The 20,405-nt window shown below is 37.4% G+C and overlaps 1 protein-coding gene across 1 annotated transcript; it reads left to right on the top strand.

Annotated features, from left to right (window-relative positions):
- Positions 1 to 1,959: 1,959 nt before the first annotated feature.
- LOC140163538 (3-oxoacyl-[acyl-carrier-protein] reductase FabG-like) lies at positions 1,960 to 15,129 on the top strand. The gene is made up of 9 exons (XM_072186852.1): positions 1,960 to 2,077; positions 5,193 to 5,332; positions 6,568 to 6,651; positions 9,187 to 9,325; positions 10,759 to 10,799; positions 11,384 to 11,453; positions 11,781 to 11,817; positions 12,705 to 12,768; positions 14,548 to 15,129. The coding sequence occupies exons 1-9, from the start codon at positions 2,026 to 2,028 to the stop codon at positions 14,731 to 14,733; spliced, it is 813 nt and encodes a 270-aa protein (XP_072042953.1). The 5' UTR covers positions 1,960 to 2,025; the 3' UTR covers positions 14,734 to 15,129.
- Positions 15,130 to 20,405: the final 5,276 nt, after the last annotated feature.

The following is a 20,405-nucleotide window of genomic DNA, read 5'->3' as shown; positions in this document are numbered from 1 at the left end:
CTTGGGGTCCAACGCTCTCAGGTAGAGTTTGGTGCCGCATAGTACTATATAGAAATACTGTTAAAGCATTCAATTAGTACCACCCCGGCAACAGTAAGACGAATCCACTCGTTGTTCAACAGCACGGCATTTGTTCCGCCGTGAATAGTTTTGAGATTGAGGCCGAACACTCCAGGCAATTCTGCTGAAATCACGATCTGCGGATGGTCATTACTCGTTTAACGTTTACTAACGAAGAAAATTCAATTTTTGGTCCGTTTTTGCTCTCAAGACACAGATGGAAAATTCAATACGCAGAGTAAAGGTTATCGGATATATATACCACATACAGGGTGCACAAACTTATAAGTTCCCCCTAAATACTGTTTTAATTAATCGAAACATATTTGACGAAATGCAAACGTGTAAAAAGACATGTGTAGCCTTATTTGTTTTACACCTATGGACCAAATTATAGCATCACACGTCATTGCGTTCAGTCACAATTGTTCATTGTGTAAAAAACAGACCGTTTTAAACTGTGTTAAACGTTGCATCTGAGTCCATAGAAGTCATCTCTCAAACAATATAGCAGGCTAGGCCTATACATGTGTTTGTTAAAGAAATCCCGACTGCTACGGGCTCAGGTGCAACTTTTAAAACGGCCTCTTTTCTTACATAATTCACCATTGTGACTGAACACAATGATTTTTCGACTTAATTGAAAAATTATTAGGGGGAACTTATAAGTTGTGCACAGTGTATATTCAAGTGCAAGCCTTGAAATTGGCTTTTACAAAAAGAAAAAAACAATTGGATATATTCAGAGTTTTGAGAAAAATGCATTCCTAGATCTACAAAAGAATATGACACCGCCATATGAATGATATGATAGCACCATCTAGACCCATTCAGATACACGTGCGATAGAATATATTTAAATCACAAGGTCAACAATGATGATACACCTTTGTACATTATAAATGGGTAGAGAAATTGGTCTCAAAAATTAATAAATTGGAAAAAACATACGGGGTATAATGAAATATTGATCTGACGCCATGATGGCAGGAATTATTAGTTGTTTTATACCATAATATGTCAATACTTGTAATAAATTATATAATATTTTCAATGTGCAGTTCATGCGCATAAACGAATAATGTTCTTTATGATAGTCATTAGTCAGGTTTTTGTACAAATCATTTAACATGTCACTAACCAGGTCACATGTGTTAGCATTCGCTTATTGTCTTTGTTCATTTGTGTATGTAAAGCCAAAACAGAACGTAGTTCATTGAACTCATCGGTGTTGCGCCGAAATCACGGGATTGTCGAAATCCCGGGATTTCGTCAGAAATGTGTTGCCGTAATCCCGGGATGTCAGCAGCTCCAAAATCACAGGATTGTTACCCCAACAGCCAACACTAACAGTAACCCTAACCCTAAGCCTAACTCTAACCCTAATCCTACCCTCTGCCGGAGACTCGGAATTCAGGCATCCCGTGTTTTCGGTGCTACACCGGACTGCTATAGAGGTTATTCGTGTTCTATAAGCTACATATCCTATCAGCAACTGCTATTCCTTGTTCAGGACTTTCAAAAGAAGTGCCTCCATGTGCAACCGTGACTGTTTCAAAATAGCCTGCTTAAGTCATGCAGGTAGCTTCGAGGTCGTGCATTGAATTGGTTTGAATGAAGAATACTACGGCAACCAGTGCCTTTTGTTAGAAGTCACACATGAGCGAAGTGGATAACCTCTATTGCAAGTACTTTCATATTAATATACATTAATTGATCAAGGTGATTTCATTGAAAACCCCAATAAATTATTCATAACAGTTATGTAATGCGTTGATAGTGCGGACACTCTGCACTCGCAAACCACCAAAATTCGTGATATTTTTGCGTTGGAAAAGAAACCACGTTGGAAAAGGAGTCCCTTCTCAAGAACATCTACTCCCTGGTGAAAGGTAAAAAAACACACGCGTACACGGTCACTCATGTACTCAAGACTGCATAAAAGTATGTAGTAACACCGACACAATGGCAACAGCTACAGGTGCATCATTGAAAGGAAAAGTTGCTATCGTCACCGGTAAGTTAAGTTTAATAATATGCGTGATCATGATGATGAAGCTATTAGTAAAAGTAGTTACCTATCACCATTCCTACCAGCCCTATGACTCTGGCCATAGTAACCGTTTTTTACTTCTACTACTAGGGCCAAAGGCACTTTACATTGAAAAACTTGTAGAGCATGCTTGAACAATCCAGTACACAACTTGAAAGCACTTCAATGCTTGATCGAACCAATTAATTCCAACCCGGCTGGTACCTTTGTCCAAAACTGATGTTCGAGACCCTAGCCTTGCCCTAGCCACAAAGTGACCTCTCTACTGTGACATAACGACGCATTGCATGGCATTTATTATTTGTACAGCGAAATCGCTATTTTGTCCTTTTCACATAGTGACATATTCTATTGATAAAGGCGCATTCAATGATCCCAGATTTCCAGTGCAATTAAAATAAATAATGAAAAGTCATTCAAATTGTCATTTGGTATTTTTGATATGAAAAATTTGGCAAAAAAACAAAGAAACCAGCAGTATTGACGAAATTGATGCCCCATTGAAATACATGTACGGGTAGCTAATTTTATATACTGTCAGTATTATAGACTAAATTACAGATTCATGTAAATGCCTTATTAATACACTGCTTTCGGCTGAACCACTAGCAGGCTATGTCAGCACATCTATAGGTACCAAAATCTGAATTTTGATGATTTTTACGATTGTTCGGAAGAGCAAAATCACTGAATGGGTCTTTAAAACAATTTGTTGCTTTGAGGTAAAAGCTGATCAGTAAAATATTTATGGAGAATATCTTTCTTACTTCCAACTAGGTTTTAATCGCCAAATATGTTTTTTAATCAGGAGAATGCAGCAGATGAAAATTTAAAAAAATACAATGCTTGGCCCACCCTCCTTCAGTCAAGTTAGCTCAATCGATAAAGCGTTCGACTATGGCGCGAGAGGTTGCGGGTTCGTACCCTGGCGGTGGTTTAGTACGCTCTTGCGGGAAAAAAATTTCCCTGGACAAGAACCTTACTGCTAATTGTTTCGTTGTAACCCGGGAGCTGGTCATTTGTGGAATGTCTATGCTGTGCGCTCTTGAAGCTGCAAAGTCCCTGTGTTGTTGTTAATGGTTTATGGAATGATATGAAGCCGTAGTGGCGGTAGTGGTCAGGGAAAACGTGTAAAGTGTGCTGTAGGGTGAATCTGAAAAACATAAAATTTAGTTTTTTTATGGCCTAACCTCTCATGTGGTACATTATGGTCAAAAAAACATCGCATGCAAAAAATTATACGTTTTGAACAAATTTTAGAGGTTCCTACCGAGCATTTTAATTTTGCACATAATGTCAATGGTGATTTTAGCTATTTTCAATAAAGTAATATTTATCTTAAATAATTCCTCAAAACTTGTCATCAGAGAGTTATTGGAATTTGTAACATAATTGTGAAAGAAAATTCGGGATAAAATATACCCAAATCAATAAAAAATCAAATTTGTAAAAAGGGCAAAATGGGGGTAACAGCAGTATATTCAACAGCCAGTGAGTAGTTGGCCATTTGAAAAAATTCTTATGTTTGCTATATACTTTATGTGTTGTGTACTATGGCATTATGCTACCAGGCAATTGAATTGCCGGCAAACTGAACATTTTTAATTAGGCCTTGCTCTGAATTTAGTTTGTATCTGCATTACATAATCTTGAAATAGTCCATTGAAATATTGAATTGAATGCATATATTCAAATAGGTACTTACAACCAGTGAATCAAAATACTTCAAATGGTTTATAGAATCAGATCAATTCAATATTGCATAATGTGTTTACTTCTCTGTGGCAGACTTATTTAATACTTATATGAAATGGTTTCAGGTGTGCAAGCCTTTGTTAGTGATGATCTGAATATTTATAGTAGTAAATAATTCAAAAAGTAACAGAAATAAAAGCAGATGTGTTTAAAAGCTACACTCCCCCAACTAGGATGTTCAGTTTTGTGTGTTTTTGACGAATCTTTAACTTTATTCTTACAGATATCCATGATTATAAAAAAGAATTTGTCATTTCAAAAATATGTGAGAGTCTTTTAGCATACATCTAACTTTTTGAAAGTGAAAACAAAGAGAAAAAGATTCACCTCAAAAATCACATTGACTTCACACACAAAATTTCCAAGTCCGGAGGGACCTCTAAAAATTTGTTCAAAGCGTATAATTTTTTTCATGCAATGCTTTTTAACCATAATGTACCAAATGAGAGGGTAGGTCATTAAAAAAATCTAAATTTATGTTTTTTAGATCCTAGTGTGCTGATACTTGTAGACCAATGTCTAGGCGTTGATCCTGTGCGTAGCACACTATAAATCACTGCGCTTGCCGCTTGTTTTCACCCTACAATAAGCCTTTTTGAAATATGGTGAGCACAAAAGGTGAGGGCGTTCTTTGAAGTGAGTAATCTTTTGTATGCTTCTCAGCTGACAAAAGATTACTCACTTCAAAGATACGCCCTCTCCTTTTGTGCCCGCCATATGTCAAAAAGGCTTATTGCCACACGTTGGCAGTCGGGAGGGTGGACTTACAACTTGGATCAAGTTTACGATATATTCATATTTTCGCTATATGAACTAATGGACTTGTAGTGCTTTGAATACACATTAAAGGAAGTCCGGCAACGACAACATTATTCCTTATATGTTAGAAAAATAATTATCAAGCACGAATCACATGGTTTTATTTAAAACAAACTCATAGTGACCATAAAAACGAATAAAAACATCCGTTTCTCAACACGCGATATTCAACATTCCCGGGCGCCGAGTGCAATGACGTCCAAGTAATACAATGAAGGCAATTGAACACAAATAACCATTACGTCATTGCACTTAGACAATTTCGGCGCGGGAATTTTGAATATCGCGTGTTGAGACTTGAGAGCCGACTGTTTTTATTCGTTTTTATGGTCAATATGAGTTTGTTTTAAATAAAACAATGTGATTCGTGCTTGATAATTACTTTTCTAACATATAAGGCATAATGTTATGATTGCCGGAGTCCCCTTTTAAGTAATGAAATATTTACGAGTATATAACAATGTTGTTCTTGTTTCCCAATTACTACATTTCCCTTTTTTCCAAGGTGCAAGTTCTGGTATTGGAGCGGAAACAGCACGGTACTTTGCCTCACTTGGATGCTATGTATCTATTACTGGACGTAACTTGGATAATTTGATGAAAGTGGCCAAAGAGTGTGAGGAAAGAGGATTGCCTAAAGACAAAGTATGTAGAAAGTATTAATGATGTTTAAATTTATTATTAATTTACACCGTGCATGCAGCTTGGTGTTCATTTTAAGGGATTTCAGAGATCACTGTTGAGAACCAAAATAAATAAAAATCCATCATGACTTATGACTTACCTCCATAACCAACAAGGTGCGTTCCTGGTCCTGTTGGACCTGTCTGCCGCGTTTGATACGGTTGAGCATACTATACTTGTGAACAGAATGGCAAATGAAATCGGCCTGTCAGGAACTGCATTTATGTGGTTTAAGTCTTATTTTGCTGGAAGGAAAACCAAAGTTGTATAATATCAACAGTGCTTTTTCGGAACCTCGCCACATGGATTACGCGTACGGTCTCCCGCAGGGCTTAATTGTTGGACCTGCGGCATTCAAAATCTACACTATCCCTATCGGTCGCATTATCAGAAAACATCTCATCTCATATCACATGTATGCAGAAAATATTCAACTCTATCTTTACTTCAATCCCTCAGATGCTACATGTACTTCAATTCAAAGCTCTCTTTCAAAATTCTCTACTTGTATGAAATAAAACTAAAGTTTTTTGTAGCAGTGTCACATATTAACAAACGCAAGATGCCGCCAGTTCATCTCCAACTTAGTACTGAAATTGTCTTGGGAAATTGTCCACCCTTCAGATACTATTCGCAATTTGGGCATCTTGTTTGACACCCACATATCTACGTCTCCTCATATTTCCATCACTTTTCAACTCCGTAACATCTCGCGCATACGTCGGTTTCTAGACACAGATTCCTGCCATCACATCATAAGAGCTCTTGTACTCTCTCGTTTAGATTACGGCAATGCACTTATTTTGGGATCTAACCATGTGGACCTCAAACTTCAACGTTGACAAAACTGGGATGTTAAACTCATTTACTGTCCCAACAAATGCCACACTACCGTATACCTGAGACAGTTGCATTGGTTGCCTGCACTGGAACGTTTCCAATTTAAAATTCTGGTTCTTGTGTAAATTGTAAAGTATAAATATTTATTGCTCTGCCATATCTTGCTTCAAACTTGATTACTTTATATACATCATTTTGTAGTGGTTAGCCCTCGTCTTTAATTTACGAACCGCGAAAGACGGGTGACCGCTAGTATAATAAGATGTAGGTGAGCTGCCTTCTTTCAAATACATTGTAAATACTGTAAACAATAAATAATGACAACAATAATAAGTATAACTATGCTTCTTTGGCAGGTGCTTGTTGTTCAAGGTGACCTTAGTCGTGATGAAGATGTAAAGAAACTAGTCGACCAAACAGTTACACAATTGACCTTTTCGGTAAATCCCATAAGCCTTTGCGAGTACACCTAAGAACTCGTCATTCTGCGTCACGCTGCTCTGCGCCGATGCGCACATCGTTTATCGAACATCGTTACTGCGCATTGCAAGTCAGCGTGACGTAAAATGACGAGTTCTCAGGTGTACTCGCAAAGGGTTATGGGATTTACCGAAAAGGTCAATTTGAAGAATTGATGTCTTAGTAAGTTTTTGAAATAAACAAATGAGGAAATCGCGGTCGCGGTATTCGCGGCCGCTATTGCGTTTTGTAGACAATTGCGGGGTTTTTTCAACATTTTTTTTCGAAGTTGCAGACCCTAAATTACAACTGAAGAAATACTGCTCCTAAAAGTTGTTTTTTGTTCAAAGCTGGATAAAGTTGTATGTTTTAATTACTGTTGCGTCTATTGAACAGCCGGTGACACATTGAATCAGCATGCATTGCAAGCTGTTTAATAGAAGCAAAAGTAATCAAAATGTAAAACTTTATCCAGCTTAAAAAAAAGTAGCCGTATTTCTCTGTTTCCAACTTTTGAGTAAGAATTTAGGGTCCAATTTTGGCTTCCAATATCGCGTTAGCCTCCAGTGCTATATACCATTCATCAGCGGGTGTGGAGAAATTAGTTTGGATAGAACATTATAATCTATATTCTACATTATCCTATGCGTAACACTGGGAATTTCACCATTTTAATATCACTAATGGGTACATTGTTACAAAATGTTATCCCAGCAACACTTTTTGATGACAGGTCAAATTCAATAATTGTCATCTTGCAAGAATTCAATAGCAGCGATAGTGTTTAGCAAATCGTTGTTGAGTGACAAAACCTCATATCTCACTTTTTGGTGAAAATTCTTTTCAACACCGGCAAAAACTTGTCTATATAAAATAAACCCACGGTCACCTTATTTTCAAAATTGTGTACTGACAAATCAAAACACCCCTACTAAGTGCCCCTAGTAAGCGCACATTAAGGGCCTGCAGTGCAATAATTATGAGCCCTGCAGGGAGGGTAAAATGGGGGGAGGGCATTTTGACGAGCCAAACGCTTAAATATGCAAATTTTCCTGCTCGCTGTTCTTGCAACATAATACTAATCATGGCGTGTCCGTCCGTCCGTCCCTCTGCCCGCGCCGCGCGCTATCGCGTGCGAGTGGCTCGCTAACGCGTGACCGCGGTGCGTATCGCGTGCGAGCGGTGCGCTATCGCGTAGTGCGCGGAGTACCGACGGGCGCAGTACGAGCATCGGAAAGCATTACAGTGTGGTTAATCGTGCAGGTGCATCTCATCGGATCAATAGGCATTTTTTCAACACATACGGCACACGTGCAGAGGCCAACATGACTACATCCAGATACTAATCTCGGGGTATTTTTGGGGCCCTCATATGTGACCCGGCAGCACAAACGAGCCGTAAATTCCCTAAATTGTATTCCGAGTTACGGTGTAAAATGTGTACGAAGGTCGTATTCATCGGTCACTTAAGCTGGCGCGACATCTCTGTCTTATTTTGATAGTCACAACACCAATCAATAATCCTATTATTATTGAAGTGAATAATAAGCTTCTACCTTAGATGGCTATAGAACTTTTAATAGCTCTGGTCTTTGTTTGCTTTTGCTAAGTCCTTTTCAAGTGGTGGGTTACCAGGCATTGTATTTTGTATAGGTATGCATAACCAACACTTAACAATGAGAGAACCTTCTTAAACCTCGTCGATGATTTGAAATGACCGCCAATTATAACTGTTTGATATTTATTGCCAGCAATGTGGAAAAAGAGACACACGTAGAAACGAAAAAAGCTATAATTTTGTTGAAGGAGCAAAGTTTAACAAACCATAACCCCGCTTCTGGATATCGTTTGAAGTCAAATGATATACCATTTTTAAGTTTATGATGTTTATTTTTAAACACGAAATAAAACAAAATTGACCGGGGAGGAATTTACGGCTCATTCGCCGTGGACGGTCACATATGTGGTAGCAGGACAGGGCTTGGAAGAGGCAAACGATGGGTTTCCAGAATTACAGCCAAGTAAGCATCACAACTACAAAACTACTAAGTTGATTATTGTGTGATTATTGTGTCAAATTGGGTCTTGATCATTGAGAGACATATATCATAGTAGTTTAACAGGTCAGAGCATGTAGGCCTACATGGGTAACGTGGGTTGGGTAATTAGAGATAGCACAAGAACCACCAAACCCGAGAACCGTGAAATCTAGTCCATTATAATACCATTTACCATTTAAGTAAATTGGGATCCCAAAAACTAGTGGCATGTGCAGAGGACGGGCAAAGATCATCAGGCCGAGAGGGGAAAGGCAAACGATTTTGGCAGGCCGAAAGAGGAGGGCAATCAATTTTTGGCAAGCCATTGGGAAATTTACCCCCCCCCCCGGCTCAAAATATTGCACACCCCTAAAGTGTAGGGGTGCACCCTAATAAGGATCCATCCTCCAGCAAGTGCAAAAACTGCTCTAGTTTCTTGTTCAGCTTAAATTTGTCAGATTTCGTTCATTTACCCAGATAAACAATGCAGGAATATTCAAACCTGATACCATAGAGACAGTTACCATGGAAAATTTTGACAGTACTTTTGCCGTTAATACCAGGGCTCCACTACATCTACTGATATTAACAGGACCTTATCTGGTCAAGACAAAAGGTATGTATTCAATACCAGGGCGCCACTATACCTACTGATATTAGCAGGACCCCATCTGGTCTAGACAAAAGGTATGTATTCAATAGGCCCAATGTCACTTCGGAAAACGCGGTAAAATGAGCGAAATCGCTCAAAAAGCTAAAATCGTCAAAGATCACTACAAAATCTGGCAGATAAGCTTAAGGGCTGGGGTATGAATGTTTGGACAGTATTTATTTTGGGACATTAGAGCACATCAGACATATCGAATTGCATTCTGAATATGGAGAATGTCATTCTGATATCAAATAATTTTGATTTTTGAAATTCGCAATTTAATACACATTTTATGGCAAATCATTAAAATTGATATTTTTGATATTTAACAGTACTTGAAGTAAACTTTATAAATCTGATGATTTATACTTAAAGTGTATGTAGGTGGGATGAAAAGCCGACGATCAATTGAAAATTTTGACCTTTCGTATTGAAGATATGGATTTTTTTCCCAAAACACAAAAAAAATTAGGTCTTTTGGGGAAAAAAATCCATATCTTCAATATGAAAGGTCAAAATGTGCAATTGACCGTCGGCTTTTCCTCTCCTGCTACATACACTTTAAAATATATCATTAGATTTATATAATTTACTTCGAGGACTGTTATATATCAAAAATTTGAAAAATATCAAATTTTTATAATTTGTCATAAAATTTGTATTGTATTGTGATTTAAAAAATGAAAATTATTTGATATCAGAAAGACATGCTTCGTATTCAGAATGCAATTCGATAGGTCTGAGGTGCTCTCATGTCCCACAAAAAATACTGTCGAAACGCAATAAACGCTCATTTTGGATCCTTAACATCTTGAAAATGGTGGAAAAGAGGATAGATTCTGATAGATTCTGCAAATAATGTTGCGATTTACCGCGTTTTCCGAAGTGACATGGGGGCTGTTACTAGCCGATGATTTTACATGCAGCTAGAAACTCACACAGGTGATTAAACCATTGGGCTATTCCAGTTGAAATCCATACACCTCCTATGGAAGAAATACCTTTAATCTTCCACACAGACAGTGTGAATTTCAAATGAAGTTACCTGAACAGCTCTTGCTTGAGATACGCGAGTGAATTTCCACGTCAAATCACCTGCAGGCAAGGAAGTTATCTGCTGTGTACCTGATACATACACATATTGACGGACCGACCACACGCATCGCGTCGATTTGAATTTTTATCTTTTTTTTTTTTTTTTTTTTTTATCTCCAAGCCCAAAAGTAATATGATATTTACGAACCTAAATATCAAAACGAGAAAGATTTTAATTTTTCTCGTGACTTGTGCCAATTTGACACTAAAAAGACTTGACTTGACTCTCTGACTCAAAGTAGTTGACCTGGCTCATTTAAAATTTATAACTGCTATGTTTGTATGTTTTATCACCAAAACAGGCACAGTAGTAAATGTATCCAGCATGAATGGAGTCAGAGCTGTAAGTGTTCTCATCAAATAGTGGTTAAAAAATAATGAAAACAAATGTTAACCCTATTCATGTATATATTGGCACTACCGATAGAACTATCGGCCTTAAGGAATCGGATAGCAACATTTGCGCAGTATTTTTGCGCATCAAATTGCATTCTGAATACGAGGAATGTCCTTCTGATATCAAATAATTTAGATATTTCTTTTAGCCTAGAGCTTGAGCCTTATTTCACCCGTTTTATGATGAGCACTCCAATGTACTAGTAGTTTCCTCTTGTGAAGGTGGCTTGGGAATAGTTCCTTGAACTGTGTTTCATCTCTTTCCTTACTTACAGACAAACCAAATCACCATGATCATATCACGTAATTAACCAATCATTGTAATGAAGGCAGTAGTGCCCGTTTCTGGATCTTGTTTGCCTAGGATCCAGGAAAACTCATAGACACAAAGTTTTGGCACCCTTAGTCACAATCTCGGGAACATTTGAACGGGTTAGTGGTGTAGAGGGAGAGGGTAATTTGTGATAAATTTCTAACAAATTCTACTTTAACCCACTGTTGTTTTTCATATGATTGTTCTTCTTCCCACAGTTCCGTGGTGATCTGTCTTACTGCATGTCCAAATCGGCACTGGATGCTCTTACTTTGGGTGCAGCTGAAAGTAGGTTTACTAATACTATAACGTGTGTAGGGTTGACACTTTCACTCATTTATTCTTATTTCGGCCACATGATATAATCATTGTACATATTAATTTTGTACATAGCGAAAGTTAAATGTCCATCTTGTTCAGATTGGGTGCCACAAGTTTCACGCTCTGCGTCTTTGCGGCATCCACATCTCTTCACTTCTCATGTTCTTATTGTGTTTCATTATTTTAAATTTCCATTTGTATAATTTTGTTGTGAATTGAGATGAAAACAAATAAACTTGAACTTGAACTTAAACATAATAACCTACAATCTTCTTAATATTGTTATTTGTACAGCTCTAGCTCTTCATGGTGTACGAATCAACTCAGTTAAGTAAGTTAATATTCTCTTTTTCCAATTCAGCAATTTATTATTTTCAAAATATCACACACACAAAGTTGTTTGATCCTTGCTTGATCCCTGGGTAGTTTCCCCCGAATATCAGAGGTTCGTGAACTTTGACCCCAAAGATTGAATTAGTAGGTGCAAGACCCGATTCTTAACTTATTTTGTCAATATTTTATGTCTGGTTTACTCATTTGAAGTGCCTTATGAAATGAAACAAATAACATATTGTTTTGAAGAAGCAATTATTTTTCTGTCCACCATGTTATCAAACAAATTTGGTGTCATTTGTTTGTATTGATATGAAACAATATAAAAATAGGTTTCAAATATTTCTGATATAAAGCCTTTTTGGAAACTTTCAAAACTTTTTTTGAGGAATTTATCTTTGGTCACACAAATTTGTGTTATTGTAGGACTTCTGGTATGAAGTAACTGCAGAATTCCAGCTGAAGTTTTCCGTCAAATTACAGACAATTTACCAAATTTCCAGCATACAGTTTGTCCACTCTGAAGTACAAAGTGACAACTCGCGCGTATACAGTCCGTAAACAGTGCGCAGTGCTGCGTCTCTGCTGCAAGTATACTACGTGCCTTTAAAGTCGGCAGAAAGTGTGCGTCCGCGTAAGTACTCTGTACTTCAGAGTAGACTGACTGTAGGCAAATTTGAGTTATTTGTCCTGAAAGTCTGAACAAATTTGTGATACATCCATACCAAAATAGACCTCGTAAAAGGGGTAACTGCATGGTATATTAAATTTCTGAAAATGCGCCCCATATGGTCAATTGTACACAGAGTAATCCCTGGCTTAAATCATAAAAGAAGTGAAATCATATTTTAAAGTAAACTCTGTATATCTTTTGAATTCTTGTAGCCCTGGAGTGATCAAGACAAACATACACAGACGAGGAGGTATGAATGAAGAACAATACGCACAGGTAATACCATACCAAACTGTGATCACTATAATTTGTTTTATTTTATTTTTATTTATTTATTTAATTTTTAAATATGACAAACTGAATGTATATGAATCATAGGCGTAGATCCCGGGGTAGGGGATAAACTGCCAGCGGGATGTCCATACAATTATCCCAATATTGTCGCCTGAATGTGGGTTTCTGAGCAAATTTTGCCAATTTTAGCCCAAAAAAGCCAAATTTCGCGCGCATTTATTCCACTTTTGCACCATATTTCATCAGTTTAGCTTCAAAATAGCAAAAAGGTGCTGCATTCACTATACTTCAAGAATGTTTTACCAACCCCATCACCCCCGATGTCAAAAAGAAATCTACGCACTGATGTGGATGGTTGTATGGTGTGCAGATTGTCTAATGTTGAGTGGGATAATGATATGAGCATCTCATTGCTATCAGGTACATTATCATCAATCGACCATGGACGGAATAGAGGAAGCCTCAGTATGATGGGCCCAAACTCATCAGTTGTTGAATCTCTGATGGTTGTAGGCCAATGTTACATAGGTTCCAATGTCACATAGGCCTACATGCATGCACATTGCACAACAACAATAAATGCCCTCGGTAGTTTTCGCAAACAATAACCCTTCATATCGAGGCACACTGATTCATTTTAGTTTTGGCCTAATGTCCCTCTGCGTGGCACTATAGCAACTTAGGCTTGCTGGAGATGAGGCTATGTTTCATTGTGGCTTTATTAGGTTTATAAATGGACACGCGCTTCCATTATTTTTTTCTGCAAATTTTGGTACCAAAAATCTCTTTTACCAAAAACAGATGGGTCAATGTTACACGGATGTCTCAGTAAGTAATCTTGGTAAAGGTAGGAATCTCGCAGGTTTTCTCCGGGATCTCCGGTTTCCTCCTGTATCGCAAAAATCGGTGATTAGTTGTTTGGTTATCAAAACTTCCTTCACCCAATGGAATTTGGGGAGCTGCACAGATAATTGGTGGATGTTACAATCTAAATGCGGATAGATGTGCGCCGTTCGGCAGCAACCTAGTTGATGCGATCTGATTGTGATGATTCACCATTGCAGCGAAATTACAGCGCTTTGAGTCCTCTAAGATCTGGAGAAAGGCGCTTTATAGATCCAAAATTTAACAATCTGTACTCATATAGTAATATTATGGCATGTATGGGAACTTGTTTAAATCAATGGTACTGATTGCATTATATTCTGGTTGGGACATATTTTACACGCTGCATAATTTCAGGTGGTGGTCGCAGTGCATTCTCTAAATTCAGTAAATTTCCATCGTCAACCGTGTATTTGAATGGGATTATTTTGAAATTTTAAAACGCTTGAAATATCACAAATAAATAGGCCTATGTTAATAATATAAATACAAGCTAAAACCGTTGGGGTTCGATAATAAACCCCACAAAACTAACCGAGTATATGGAAAATGCCATACGACCGGGCGGTTTCACAAGTTGCCGGCTCTATCATGCAACTCGCCTGCATAATTTACTAATTTTGTGGGTTATATTCTAGAATACTAGTATTTGTGCACATCTGAAAGAACTGTAACTTTCTATAAAACGCTCTCACATATAAATAAAGTATAATTACTCTATCCCCACATGCAGTATCAGGCTATGCATGTACCTTCCGTTTTAATATTAACAAAAGAATTTGTCATTACTGCTATAGGCCTAATCGTTATTGGTAGAACATATAAAATATTTTAATTCACAGTCCATTTCATACCATTGTGTGTTTGTTTTTTCAGTTTCTGGAAAAGGGTTCCAGAACCCATGCCTTAGGAAGGATTGGTCAACCCATTGAAGTTGCCAAGACCATTGCTTTCTTGGCCTCTGATGACTCTTCATATACCACAGGGGAAACAGTTACTATTGATGGTGGGAGACATGCTATGGTCATAATTCGACCCAAACCAGAAAAGACTAAAACATAGCATGGAAGAATTTAATTTGGTTCAATCTATTATATGATTTTATTTTCAATTAGAAACTCAAGTTTCTAACATTTTTTAAAAGGTGAAGCATTATGTTCACCCCACCGACATCCATCCCCCAACACACATACGTATTAATCATTGCCAAAAAGATTAGACTTAGTCCGGACTCACCCCTGTTTGCATTTCTCTTTGACACAGAGGGCGAAACAGTACACCTCCTGATTATTCAGATTTTTTAATTCTTTACAAAATATTTGCTTGTTTCCCCCGTTGTTTCCATTCTATTCCCTTCGGACACGAAGGAAGCTTGCTCGATCAAAAATATTTTTTATGCTTGTTATAACTATTTTGTGAAAAACTAAAGAAATATAATTACCTCATCAATTATGCAAATCAGGGCCTATGTACAATATTGTACACATTGTTACTAAGTAATGGCAATAAAACTTGGTAACATGTGTGAAGCAACAATCCCTTTGTTTCTTTTTCTCGGTGTCTTCATACTTCCGTATCTGTAGGCTCTTACTGTCATTATTTTGGTATTAAATGCTAATAAACAGTTCTTGTCTTTGGAGAGACATCACACTTAATAAACTTGATTTCTGAGGCTAATTTTGTCAATCCACCCTGCACAATCCATTTTCGGGCCCACTACCGACCAGTTACTCGTAACTATCTCTGTAATAACATGAATAATAGGCATACAGAGTGGTACTGCCAAAAATGTATCCAGAGCAAATTATAAACTGAATGGAAGTATTAACAAAAGAGTTACAAATAATACTTATAATGATGTACAAATAGATTGTGAAAAGTGACATTCAGCTAGGCGAGGGCGCTAGAAAATATAGTTTTGTAAAATGTCCTAAATTTTTAGCTAATTTAGATGTTTGGAAATATGCGTACTTTGGTGTTTTAGGAAGGATATGTAAACGACAGATAACACCAAAAATATGAAGAAATTATTTCCAAACCGTGTTAAGTCTGCAAACCACCATGTTTCTCATTTTCAAGAACGCTGGTTAACAATAAGCACGTATTGTCTCATTTCGTAAACAAAGACCATGCAGAATTGTTCTCTAGCGCTCGCTTTATAATCGTTCACCCAACTGAAAGGATAATCCCAGCTCATTGCTCCATTGTACGTGTAAAGCAGAAACATATGATGTGTGTATTAACCAGAAGCCTTGTTCACACAGTCGGACTTAAACCACTTAATACCGGACTTAAATTACGTCGGTAATAGTATCGGGTATAAGTGGCAGTGTGAATGAGCGTCGGATATAACTATATCCGACGTAATGTGGTTTAAATCCGACAATTTAAATCCGAAGATGACCAGGGTTAAGAGCTGTTAAGACCGATCGAAACGTTACGATCGGTAATAGTAATACGTGTGAGCACTGAACAGCGCTTTTGGGCTGTCGGATATAACTGTGACCTTTCACCTTTCTGCGTGATTCAGCGTGAAGAACACTTCCGGGTTAAATTAAATCACTCGCGCAACTGATTTGAAGCAGAGTATAAATAGTGTGACCAGTGAGAGATAAAACAAAATCATCATGGATGCAGGTGCGAATATCAAACGCAATAGAGGAATGAACTGGCAAGAGAAGGAGACATTAGCTCTGCTGACCATTTCCGGTTAGTTATGACCGGTAATAGCTCGGATATAAACACGTTGGACATAGAGCTATTGCCGACTCGTCTTGTTCACACAGTCGGACTATTACCGGACTTAAATTACGTCGGTAATAGTATCGGATACAAGTGGCAGTGTGAATGAGCGTCGGATATAAAAAAAATTACTATATCCGACGTAATGTGCTTTAAATCCGACAATTTAAGGCTGAAGATGACCAGAGTTAAGAGCTGTTAAGACCGATCGAAACGTTACGTCCGGTAATAGTAATTACGTGTGGACACGCAGCACTATTGGGCTGTCGGATATAATTGTGAGTAGGCCTATATCACTCGCGGAAAATTTTAAGCAGAGTAATTTATGGCTGCAGCTGCAAATATTAATATAAACTAGCGGGATGCAGGCCTTGCCGTTTAGATTTTAAAGGCGAGTGGTTAATCACTCGCTAGCATGATTGTAGGCGAGTGGTCGAATTTTCACAAATATCACTTATTTAGGAAATAATCAAGTAGAGTTTCTGTCTTGACACGGTATTTATGTACATTTATGTTGAAATGCGCGCGAAGCGCACTAACATTTTTCACTTTCTACGCTTGGAGGGAGTACAGCATCGATTAAATACTGAAATGGCTGATTCAGTGGCTGATTTTGGGAGATTCGCAGCGAGTGATATTTAGTGTCTATGGCGAGTGGAAAATCGCTCACTAAAAATCGAGTTTGGGCGAGCGGCGGCGAGCGAGAGCGATCGCTCGCCTCAAACGGCAAGGCCTGGGGATGCGAATTTTTTTTTTCGGACATCACCGTTAGATGAGTAAATGGGAGCGTTCACTATAACAGGAAGAATTACTGAACAGGTAGAATCATTGAAAATGAACATTAAAATCTGTTCTTTCTTACATTTCCCTTTTAGCTTCTTTTTTTATTTGCTGCTTGTGATTTCCCGTTTCCATAGAGGGGTCAATTGGAATGACAAGGAAACATTGATTATACTCAAAATTTGGAGAGACACGGAAAGTATTTCTGGGATAAAAAAGCTTTGGGAGGAGATAGCCACGCTATTACATGACAAGGGGGGTCCCGATAAGGTCGGGGGAGCAGATACCTGTAGTGATAAAGGCACTGAAAACTCTCCATCGCACCCTCCATGATCGGGTGAAAAATTCAGGCGCAGGAGCAATTGACCATCCTTATTGGGATAACCTATACGAGTTTCAGGGGGGGGGGTAGCAAATGTAAACCCCCAGAGGGTTCAGTGGGAGGGGGGGCAGTATGGCCCTGGATGTAGATGGAGATGAAATTTATTAAGCCATAAGCATGATAACAGAAAGGCATGCAATTGCATTTGATAAGATGATTAGTGGGACCCAAAGATATACGGAAAGAAAAAAAGGGGGTGTCATAAAATATTTTTGATGACCAAAATGTAGGAGTCACAACACAGCATGACTACAGATAGTGTGTTTATTTTATTCAAAAAGACTGATGCCTGTTTTTTTTTGGGGGGGGGTGTAAACGGTGGGGGGGGGTCATAAAATATTTGCTGCCGAAATAGGGGAGGTCGCAATTTTATTGAAACCGACTTTTTGTAAATTTGGGACCCCCACCAAGAACAAAATAGCATGATGATGGGAGTCAGTGTAATTTTTTTTATTTTTGTCATTTTTTCAAAGATGTCCACCATAGTAGGGCCTACACGTATAAAATGCGATATAGAGCTAAGTCTACTGTAAAATGGGACTACTTTGTCAAACTAAAATAATAATAATAATAATAATAATAATAATAATAATAATAGAACCTACATAAATACAAAATTGGTCTTAATTTTGGAACTTTTGAATTTGCATTTTTCTTACATGACATTCCTACCGCATTGTCTGTAATTTGTTCTAGAGGGGCGTTTATTGAAAGTGAATTTTCAGTGAAAACATTTAAAATCGGGTTAAATTTTCTGATGATGCTCATGTAGAAAGAAGAGATTTATGACCGGTAATAGGCTTTAACGGACATAACACGTCGGGCATACGCTGGCGAAGTTACGTCATTTATCGGATTAATTACCATAGCAATAGGTGAAAACAATATTTAACATTTCGCGCTGTACTACAAGCAGGTTGCACTCATCACCTGTATGTCTGCAATCATAGATTGAATACAATACCGGTCTTTTCAAAGATACTAATCTTACAGGTGCAACTAATCAGCATGATTCACCTATTGCTATGGTAGTTAATCCGATTATTACGTAACTTCGCCAGCGTATAGCTCTATTGCCGACAAATGTGGACGCACTAAGGGATTAGCGGAAATATTTAATTCGATCGGACATAAGCCTAGATAAAATATTACCGGTAATAAGTGCATGTGTGAACACAGCTAGAGAAGATATGATTTAATCAGTTGAGCTGTTTTCAATGAGTGTTATCTTGGTTTAATAGCTTTTAATGGGGTTTAAGTCCTGCAAAGGTCGAGTTGAATTCTACTGTAGACATGACTGCATCATGCTGGGCATTTTGCGATATCTATTGTTGATAGTACACCGCTGCATATGTTGTTTCCGCAGTGTGTGTCTCTCACGGAGCGCGAAGCCATGTACGTATGTTGGAATGTGTAATAGCATTATTTAAGGGGGTACTACACCCCTGTGGTAAATTTGTGACTATTTTTGCATTTTTCTCAAAAAATAATAACACACTGGTAACAAAAAGTATGTATATTATTGGGGCAAGGAATCCAATTACTACACTGAAATTTCAGTGACTCAAGACAAGCGGTTCAGTATACATGATAGGAAATGAGGTACATCCTAACGGTACCTTATTTTTTATCAAAAATAACAAACCGCTTGTCTTGAGTCACTGAAATTCCAGTGTAGTAATTGGATTCCTTCCCTATAATATACATAACTTTTGTTACCACTGTGTTATTAGTTTTGAGAAAAACGCAAAAATAGACAAATTTATCGAGGGGTGTAGTACCCCTAATGTAATCTAGTAACTTACTGCTGCATATGTTAGCAATCTTCTTCTTTTATGTTTTCTTCTGTCCTCATCTCTATTCTGTGTGGTACAGAAACTCTGGTTAGTTGACGAGATATACGAGCGTCAGTCAAAAGGTTAAACCTCCATCGTCACATCTCTGTTATCTTACGTGTCAGGCACGGTTGTTTGATGTGATAATTTATTAATTTTTTTAACAAAACGTTATTATAATGTTCAATTCTAGACCTGAATAATACCAACAGCTATTACACTAATACACAGTATGTACACAAACATTTTGTAGCAATTTTTAACATAGATTTTCATATCTATATCAAATTATTCATCTTCTGTTTTTTGTGGTAATTTTAATTCTATAAACTATATATTCATGTGCAAATTTAGGGCGCTATTTATATTATATTTTAAATTTAAATTAGCCAAATAATATGAGTTATACCTTACATTTCATGATATAAACTTTAAAGAGATACAAGTTCAGAGTAGACTTCATATTGACCCTTTTCAATAGGAAGTTGAGTTCGATCGGGTGAGCACTTTGTTAGTCCAAATTGTATTAATTGGGTCATAAGTTACAATCAAATAAGTTGAATGCACATCATAAGTTACAATCAAATAAGTTGAATGCACATTTTTGACATTTTTGTATTTTGTAAGTATTTACAATGTTATTAACAAAGTTTTCATCTTATTTCCTCGTTAAGATGCATGCATTGCTTAAAATATGGACGTAGTTGTAAATTACCCTTAAACGTGGTCTAGTTGAAATCCGGCAAATTTCACCAACATTTTGTGTGTCTGTTGAACCCTTCGATGATTTCTTCTCATATAAAACAAGTTTTATTCTGTTTTGGAGAAGGCATGCTGAGTGAGCAGTTGGACATCTGCATCTTAAAAACAATTTTATGGAGATTATCCTAAGATGCAATAGTGATGCTTACTAAACGTATGACTTCAGTTTTTAACCGTTTCCGATGTGCCAAATCTGTATTTGCTGTAACCAACATATCTAAACAACCAAAAAT

Source organism: Amphiura filiformis, chromosome 11, assembly GCF_039555335.1.
Source record: "Amphiura filiformis chromosome 11, Afil_fr2py, whole genome shotgun sequence".
Taxonomy (NCBI): domain Eukaryota; kingdom Metazoa; phylum Echinodermata; class Ophiuroidea; order Amphilepidida; family Amphiuridae; genus Amphiura; species Amphiura filiformis.
Note: the sequence above shows the minus strand (reverse complement) of the source record. Positions and strands in the feature narration are given on the sequence as shown.